Consider the following 8,742-nt stretch of genomic DNA (forward strand, 5'->3'; position numbering starts at 1 on the left):
TTGAACGTCGAACGAAGATTTAAGACTTGTCGAAAGTTCACTTCCTATGCTGTCAAATGATAGCACTGATCTGTCAAATTTCGTACAATGCGTTGCGGTGCATGGCACAGAGAAGACACACCACGGTGCACAAACTGTAAGCTGCGGTGCATATGTCAAATTCTATTTGAAAATCTATTTTGAGTTTTAAAACTCATTATTTAGGTTCCAATTGATTTTCAAGCTTCCGTTTGTTTTTAAAACTTTGATTTTGGAGTCCTTAAATTTATGTATGGGATTTAAAATGGCAAATTAGAATTCCTTTGAATTAATTTTGAGAAATTCTTCTTTTAAAAACTCGGATTACAATGTATTGGAGTTAATTATGGTTTAACTTTAGGGAGATTACATATAGTAGTTTCCCACAACAAACTTTTGCTTGCCAGCATTCTCAACAGTGTACTTTATCACCAAGGACCCCCATGTCTTATAAGTTTCCTTGTAGATGCAACAGACATTGAATAAATTATTAGATAAAGTGCTAATGATAGTATGTTGGCATACCTTATTTGTATGAGTCCATACAACTCTATGGGCTGGATTAGCATTAGTAGCGGGCTCAGGTTGAGTAACAACTATACCATGTATATCAAGAATGGTAAAGACTTGTTTCTGCCAGCATTTGAAATTCTTGCCATCAAAGACTTCTATCTTTGAAATGTTTGGGAATGGCCTCAGTAAGGGGATGGCAACAGCAGCTAGGATGAACTGATCTCTAATAGGGACCTCCTCAAGAACAATTTTATCAGTATTGGATGCCATATTAGTTCTTAAGATTATTGGTGGTGGGTAGGAAAATGAAGCTTGAGTCATGCCAAATGATACTATCTTTAAGAACTATTTCAGCCCATTAGTATAGTAGACCGGCATCTCCTCAAGATTAAACAAGCTTGTCTTGCAAATGTAAGGAAACATAACAACAAACACTAACAATATAACCTAGACAAACTAGCATAGGACAAAAGTCAGAGGAGGAAAGAAGATACTTGAAAACTCAAGAGCCAGGCAGAAAGTTTAGTCTGCATGCATGCCTATATAAAGGTCGAAATCCTGTACATGAACGCATTTTCATAATCACCAAATTAATCCACCATTAAACCTCAATTACACACACACAAAACACATTTAAACAATTGTCTGGAGTCATTAGGGAACATACATGTTTAAGAAATTGATTAATTCATTTAAAAATTTGGTTAAAGCCAGAAAACATTTAAGGTTTGAATTCAAACTCTAATCAACCAAAAAATAAGGTTTTCTAATAAGCTAATTTAAATAAATAATTATTTATTTTTTTGTAAAAGTAATCCGGTAAAAGGAACCCAATGCCTGTTTAACTCAATTGCAAGGGTGAATTGAATGTTTTCAATTACGATTATCCTAAGTTGGCTTGTTTCGTGTGTGCAAGCTCACTTCTCCTCCAAACCTATTTTTCTAACCCACTTCATTCCTTAGTATTTATATGCTATGAGCTTTCTTCATGTGGACAATGTGGGACTTCTTCTCTTAACACACACACAATAACTACAACAAACTGTTTATGTTTGAATGCTTACTAGACGTGCCAGAGACGCGAAATCTTAAATGTGAATAAAGGGTTTCCGAGCTCGCTTACCTTAGTTTACTCAAACGCGAAGATGCAAGGATAATTGAGAAAATATAGTTTGATTACTAAAACTAAGTTACAGAACTATAAGGAATTGAAATAAGAATGGATTCTAAATACACAGTAAATGATAATTTGAGTTATGAAATGTTTGAGTTGTTGATTGTTTGTTATTGCCTTTTTTTCTCTTTGGAACTCTATTTATATTGTTGGTCTGAGTTTGTTGGTCTTGTAATGTCCAAAGCTCGTATGCTAAAATATCAACTATATATGGCACGATCTTGTGAGATTCAGAGCATGTCCAAGTAATAGTCCCATATCTAAATAATGATCTCCTTGATTTTGTCACTTTGAATCTTAAGGGTCACGTTTCCTTCACGACTCAGGGCTTACTTAGTTTGGCATGATCTCGTGAGATTTGGGGTATGTTGAGATAATGGCCCGCATCCAAATAACATTCTGCTACGCTTGGTCGTTCTAGATCTCAAGGTTTACTCTCGCCAACTCAACATGTGTTTAACTTAAAAGCTCGCCTTGAGGTAGATTAGGCCTTATCTTAAATGATAGCTTATTAGGCCTGACATTTCCTCTTTTGTTTCTTTAGGCTTCTATCAATTGATGTTTCATTTTAGGTCTAAACAATAACAAAACATTTTATATTGTTATTAATTCTCAACATACCTGCCATTACCAATTTAGTCGATGAACTATGTTTGATATTGCTATTGTTGTTGTCACAAAATAGAACAAAGCCTCTGTTTGTCTTACTTGACATTTGTGATGCTCTCATAACTAGAGTATCTATTGAAATTGATTCAGCTATCAATTGCGTCATTGCTTTTCGTTGTTGTTATAAGCTTAATGTGTTTTTCTTTAACCATTTTTATTTATAGGGACTAATGTTTATACGAGATGTAATTAGAATGAGATAATAAAAAGAAATTTTTTTTGAGGGACTTGATTAAAAATAGTGTATCATTATAGGGATTGAGAGATTAATTTTTTTTCTCATTAAATTGCACCATATTTCTTACAACTAGTTGTTTCAACTTAAATTGTAATGTTAATCTGACCATATGAATATTTTTTGTTTATAGAAGTAATAATATTAAAAAAATATGTCTAGTTATTTAAATTTTATCATAAATTAAATCTTTCACAAGATGTATTTTAATTATTCAAATTATTTTCCTCCTTATAAATAGATATAAAAGCACTATATGTTTTTTTAATTTAAAATAAATACAAACCTAATCAGATATAAAAAGCACTCGAAATGGAAACAAATAACTTAATAAATAAATTAAAACATGGATGAGAGGGAATTATAAATTTTTTTTAATAAAAATGGAATGACAAGTAAGGATCTAAAAAAATTAATGTTAAATTAATTTTTTTTAATATTAAAATTTTCAAATTTAATATAATACTAAAATTTTTTATTGAGTAAATGGGTAAAAGTATTCATAAAGTAGTCAGTTAGGGGCACCCAGTATCTTAAAGTGAGAAAAAAGGTAAAAATATTTATAACGTTATATGAATAGGTGCAAAAGTGACGAAAGTGTTAACTTTGAACTAAAGTCTTTAACTTTGACTATTAAATATTGACTGTGCATTTCACGTGTTAGTTTTTGATGATGTGAACTAATAAAAGGGCAAAAATACTCATGAAATTATCAACTAGGAGCAAAAATACTCATGAAGTCATCAACTAGGAGAAAAAATACCCATCACGTTATTAGAGTTGGTGCAAAAATTACCAATCCATCAAATCCCTTAAATATTTAATGTTTAGCTAATACTTAAGCAGAAGTTAACTATTTTTAAAAATATTTTCAAATGAAATTCTTTGAAGGTTAATTGAGCATTGTATGAATATGATGTGAAAAAATGTTATTTTGATTGAATATCAAATTAAATTGCTTGTTTCTCTATAGTAATAGCGAAAATTATTTGAAAATTTTGAACCTATCATGAATATAATTGTTTAAGGTTGTGATAATGTTTTTAAACTTGTTGTGCTCAATTCTCAATTTTTGATTTTGTATAATCCATATCACTATATTGAATCTTAAATTTTCTTGACAAGAAAAATGAGTGGGGAGGGAGAAAGGAAGGAGGCAAGATACGCGGCGATGAAAAGAAATCATGCGGCATTGATTTTGACGGATAAGTCACTATTGCACCTACTAAAGTAACATTATGGGTATTCATACGATGATCGATTAACATTTGCAAAAATTCATCCGAAAATATTTTATCTACATCAGTGAAAAAATAGTCAACATCTGATTAGATGTCAGCTAAACAATCAACATTTAAGGGATTTGATGGATTGATAACTTTTGCACTAACTCTGATAATGTTATGGATATTTTTACTTCTAGCCTATGACTTCGTAAGTATTTTTGCTCTTGGCCAACAATTTTGTGAGTATTTTTTTCCTTTTATAGTCAACGTTAGTAAAGACACGTAACATGCATGGTCAGTATTTAACGGTTAAAGTTAACAGTGTTAGATTAAAGTTAATAGTTTGATTATTTTTACACCTATTCATGTAATATTATAAATATTTAAGATATTGATGTAACATTATGAATATTTAAGATACTAATTGTACCTGACTAACCACCAAATATTTTTATCTTTTTATTCTTTTTTATTTGACTTAACTTGTCAATTCTCCTAAAAAAAAAATAAATGCCATACTCGCCTTGGGGGACCCTGAATTGAGCCGAAAACGAGCAAGAAGAAAAGGGGGGGGATCATGCAAACTCACTCGAAAAGCTGGTTTCTGCCTCATTCGTTTCCCTTCATCACTCCACCGTTGTTGTCTCTGCTTCGTACCCAATAGTCATGATATCCGCAAAATCTTCATGGATTCCGGAGGGACCTGTTTGCCGACCACTCTTCTAGTCTTCCAGAACACCATTAAAGAAGGTAACTATGAACTCAACCCTCGTTTCCTTTTCATTTCCTACAGTCTGGTTTCCAGATTTCGTTGATCATTTCGATCGAAACTTTTGTTTTTTATGGAAAAAAATGTTTTTGGACCTGCTGGGGATTGGTAATTTTCGAATTTTTTTTTTTCCAGAGCTGATCAGGAGCGTGCATGTCTACCGAATGAGGGATGGGAGGGAGAGCGAGGTTGAAAGAGAGTTTGTATTTTCCCGAAGTGGCTCATACGGGGAAATGCGGGCTTCCCCAATTCTTAGATTACAGAAATTTCGTGTTTCCGAAGTTTCTGAAGGGTATCAGAATGGAGTCTGGCTTTGTGTCTTTGCGTTTCACGCCGATCACAAGCCTCAGTCTTCCTGCGTTCCTCCGTTGTTATCAGTCGCGAGGTACCCATCATCTGTTAAACCCTATCTATTTGTCCTTGTTAAACGCCGTTTGTCTTGTTCTCCAAACCTCGTACGGTTGGAGGTACGAGAACCTATCTACTAAATTGGCCTATTTAATTAAATGATTTGGTGTTGAGCCCTTAGATCCCACCGATATATATATATATATATATATCTATATATATATATATATATAATTTTAGGATAGAGCAGTAAAATTCTTGTATATCTAAAAACTGCAGAGTCATATATACTGAATGCTGTTCAAAAGTGAAACGGATCATTTGCGCGCATACTTATATCCAATTTCCTGTGTATCGTATGTCACATTTGGTAACTTTACATGGTATCAATGTACAGTCCAATGCATCTCCACATTATTGTGCTACTACTTGTACGATCTAAAATTCCTAGCTCTCCCTCCTCCCCTTTTAATTGCTTCTAAAAATATTCAGCAATCCCAAGCTTCAGATGATCCCAAGATTGCTTAATGATCTCCATATGATACATGAGTTGAACTGTAAATCAAAAGAGAATGATATGCTGCAAATCTCTCCTGATGAAAGATTCCAAAGAAACAGCAATAACAGCCATCAGCCAAGAAAAATTTTGCTCCAGGATCTCAATCGCCTTCCTTACCCAGATGGCATGTCTGAGTTACAAGACAAGGAAGCAGATGAAGAAAGTTTAGGGATGTCTGAGTTACCAGGGAATGAATCAGATGGTGAAAGTTTAGACCCAGCTGATTTACCAGATAATGACATTATTGACGAAATTTTACAAGGTTGTGTATCAGTGCTCTTTATGATATTATTGGCACAAATTATCTAGCATTTAATGCCTTGACGCTTTCTTCTGCAGTGTTGACAGATCTATCTTTATTTCAACAGTGTTGAAATATAGGCATTGATATATACGTTCTAGTTGTGAATGACCAGAAAAATTTGTTGTTGCATTGAAGTCTTTGGTTCTGAAAGTGGGACCTCTGAATACTATGTCAAATCAAAAAGCATTCACAGTGGTTATTGGTTAACATATATATTGAACTTCTCATGGAGCTGCAAAACTTTTGTTGTTTCCCTCATCCTAAGGATGTCTATTGATTTAGGTGGATTCTGTTTATTCATATAAAAATTAAAAGGAGAATCTACGACGACGACGACAACAATAAGAAGCCTTATTCTATTGAGGTCGGTTACGTGAATCACACAATGCCATTTTGCTCCTTCAACAACCAATTCTTTAGGGGGAAAAAAGAAGACCCAGTTTATTGCATTATTTGGTTATTCTCAATTTTGAAAGTTATTCACCGCCTCGTTCCAGCAGCCCAATCTTGGCTATATAAAAAGTCCATCTTCTAATTCAAACTGAGGAAACTAAAGATTCTAGTTCAGTAAATGCGTTGCCGAATGATGTACCCTCACTCATCTTGCTCATTGTTGCAAAGAATATGACTAGGCAACCCCCAACATGCCAATCTTCATAATTTTAATGTTCTTTTGTCATGAACATATATTAAAATCTAAGAGGTTAGATAACCAAATGCAGGTCGCATAGAGAAGAAAAAGAGGGCAGCAAGTAAAGATGTAGCAAGCATTCTTTTAGCAGATCTGGTGAAGTACTTTGATGTGCCAATTGTAGAAGCATCAAGAAATCTAAAAGTTGGACTTACTGTACTCAAGAGGAAGTGTAGAGAATTTGGTATTCCCCGCTGGCCTCATAGGAAGATTAAATCGCTTGACAATCTCATTCATGATCTTCAGGTCTTTTCTCACTTTGCCTCTTTTATATTGATGACTTCGTTGCACTAAGCATAGAGCTATACATACATAAGATATTCAAGTAAACTCTATTTATATGTGACAAAGAACATCAGTTTCATTTTTAAGTGCATGTAAATGCAGCTATCCTGTTGAACGAATATAATTAATATGGTGTATTATGAGAGAATGAGTGCTTTGATGTTAAACATAGGCAGCAGCTTTTATTTGAAGACATGGAAAATGTTATGGACTTCATCATAATGTATACTGTAACATATGGTTGAGCTTGGGTTGTGACTCATCATATTGTGCATTGATTTGGTTTTTTCTGGGTCATGTTGAATGTCTCTTTTCCCCCTCATGTGTTGTGATTGGGCCGGGAAAAAAAAAAAAGAATCGACCTAAATCATTTGAAAGAAAAATATACTGGTTTGGTATAACATATTTTCACATGACACGTGATTTCCCTCCATGTACCTTCATATATTCATTAGATATTGTAGCTTTTGAAATCCTGTGTGCTAGGAATACTTGAATAGTGAAATAGTGAGTGTGCGAGAAGATGAGAAAAACAAGGGGGAAAATGACAAGATTAAAACTCTTTTTCTGGTATATTTTACCCTTCATGATGCATGACTTTTCAATTTCGTTTGTTGTTTTAGTGATACAAGATACACTTGATTTCTTGAGTCTTGCCTCACAGATATTTTAAATATTTGGTTGAAATTTATACTTAATATGCGAACATATCATTCTAGTTTTTCTTAGACGGATGGTCTTTCTTTAATGCTTAACTTTAAAACGGGATGTTAATTCATAATTCTTTCTGTATGCGTGAGTTATAAATTTTTATATTATGAAGGCTATACTGGCTTTGTGCTTTGGTTTTTGACTAAATATTTGCAGGCTTTTGGATTTGTTTTAAAACAAAAATCTCATTTTTAACAACCTTGGTGCTCCTATGCTTCATTTAAATATGATCTGTCACACATAAATATGCATTTTTTTAAATACTTTTGATTTACCATAAGTACATGCAGGAAGTGGCAGAAAATGAAGAAATAGAGGATGATGTTGCTGTTATGGCAGTGATGAAGAGGCAAAAGATGCTCGAGTGTGAAAAAGAAGTTATTGAGAGGAAACCTTCCATCGACATACAAAGAGAAACCAAGAGATTCAGGCAGGATGTCTTCAAGAGAAGGCACAGAGCTAGAGCTATGACCAAACAGAACTCTAGGTCAAAAAGGTCAAAGAGTTGAAAAAACAAAAACAAAAACATTTGAAAGCTGTAGATCACTGAAACGTATACAGCTCTGCTGATAATAATTATTAAAGCATACTTGTTCCCTTTGACCTGGAGACATTTGAAGCTCAGCCAACGCTAGGCAATTTCCAGTCAGAAATTCTAGTTGCTTTGGTAAATTAGCAAGTGGCAACTACAGTGTCCTGGAACAGTGTGGGCTTGGACTTGGGGGCAGGATTGCTCCTTCACAAGAGTGGAAATGTTACAAAATTTCCCTTTCATTTAGACCTAGTTTGGTTCACTTGAAACATTTCAAACGAAATGAAACTGAAAAATGATTTGAAAATGGAATTAGAAATTAAATTGGAAAAATGTTAAGAGAAGCATGTTTGGTGGGCTGGAAAATTTTAATGGAATCTTAAAATAATTTTTATACAATAAAATATCAAAAATAATAAAAGACAATATTACCACCATCTTCTTTCAACAACCTCATCTCTTTCTTCCTCTCTCATCAGTTTTACGTATCCAATCCCCATGAAAATCAAGCATAAATTTGGTCATAGTTACAAGGATCATATTCTAATACGTAAGGATATGCACGCTTAGATTTGAAGGCTACATTGTAAATTTGAAAAACACCATGTTGATTGAAAAAGTTTCAGCACCATTTTTTAGATTTGTAACTATAATCGGAAGCTTCAAACTCAAATTAATCCTAGTACCTTCGACCCTCTTCACCTATGA

General features: G+C 33.5%; 1 protein-coding gene across 1 annotated transcript; it reads left to right on the plus strand.

The window, feature by feature from the left end:
• Window positions 1-4,353: 4,353 nt before the first annotated feature.
• LOC129284388 (protein RKD5) lies at window positions 4,354-8,280 on the plus strand. The gene is made up of 5 exons (XM_054919853.1): window positions 4,354-4,585; window positions 4,740-4,989; window positions 5,445-5,773; window positions 6,538-6,752; window positions 7,793-8,280. Exons 1-5 carry the CDS (start codon window positions 4,522-4,524, stop codon window positions 8,009-8,011), a joined length of 1,077 nt encoding a protein of 358 aa, XP_054775828.1. The 5' UTR covers window positions 4,354-4,521; the 3' UTR covers window positions 8,012-8,280.
• The last annotated feature ends 462 nt before the right edge of the window (window positions 8,281-8,742 follow it).

The sequence above is a fragment of the Prosopis cineraria genome, unplaced genomic scaffold, assembly GCF_029017545.1.
Source record: "Prosopis cineraria cultivar Desert tree isolate PC_DT_omini unplaced genomic scaffold, ASM2901754v1 PC10, whole genome shotgun sequence".
Taxonomy (NCBI): domain Eukaryota; kingdom Viridiplantae; phylum Streptophyta; class Magnoliopsida; order Fabales; family Fabaceae; genus Prosopis; species Prosopis cineraria.

Bases quoted from the DNA above. Each gene is read 5' to 3' on its own strand.
- LOC129284388 (XM_054919853.1), top strand. From the start codon at position 4,522: ATGGATTCCGGAGGGACCTGTTTGCCGACCACTCTTCTAGTCTTCCAG. The intron at 4,990-5,444 runs GTACCCATCATC...AAAAATATTCAG, and splicing joins CCGTTGTTATCAGTCGCGAG to CAATCCCAAGCTTCAGATGA. The intron at 6,753-7,792 runs GTCTTTTCTCAC...AAGTACATGCAG, and splicing joins ATCTCATTCATGATCTTCAG to GAAGTGGCAGAAAATGAAGA.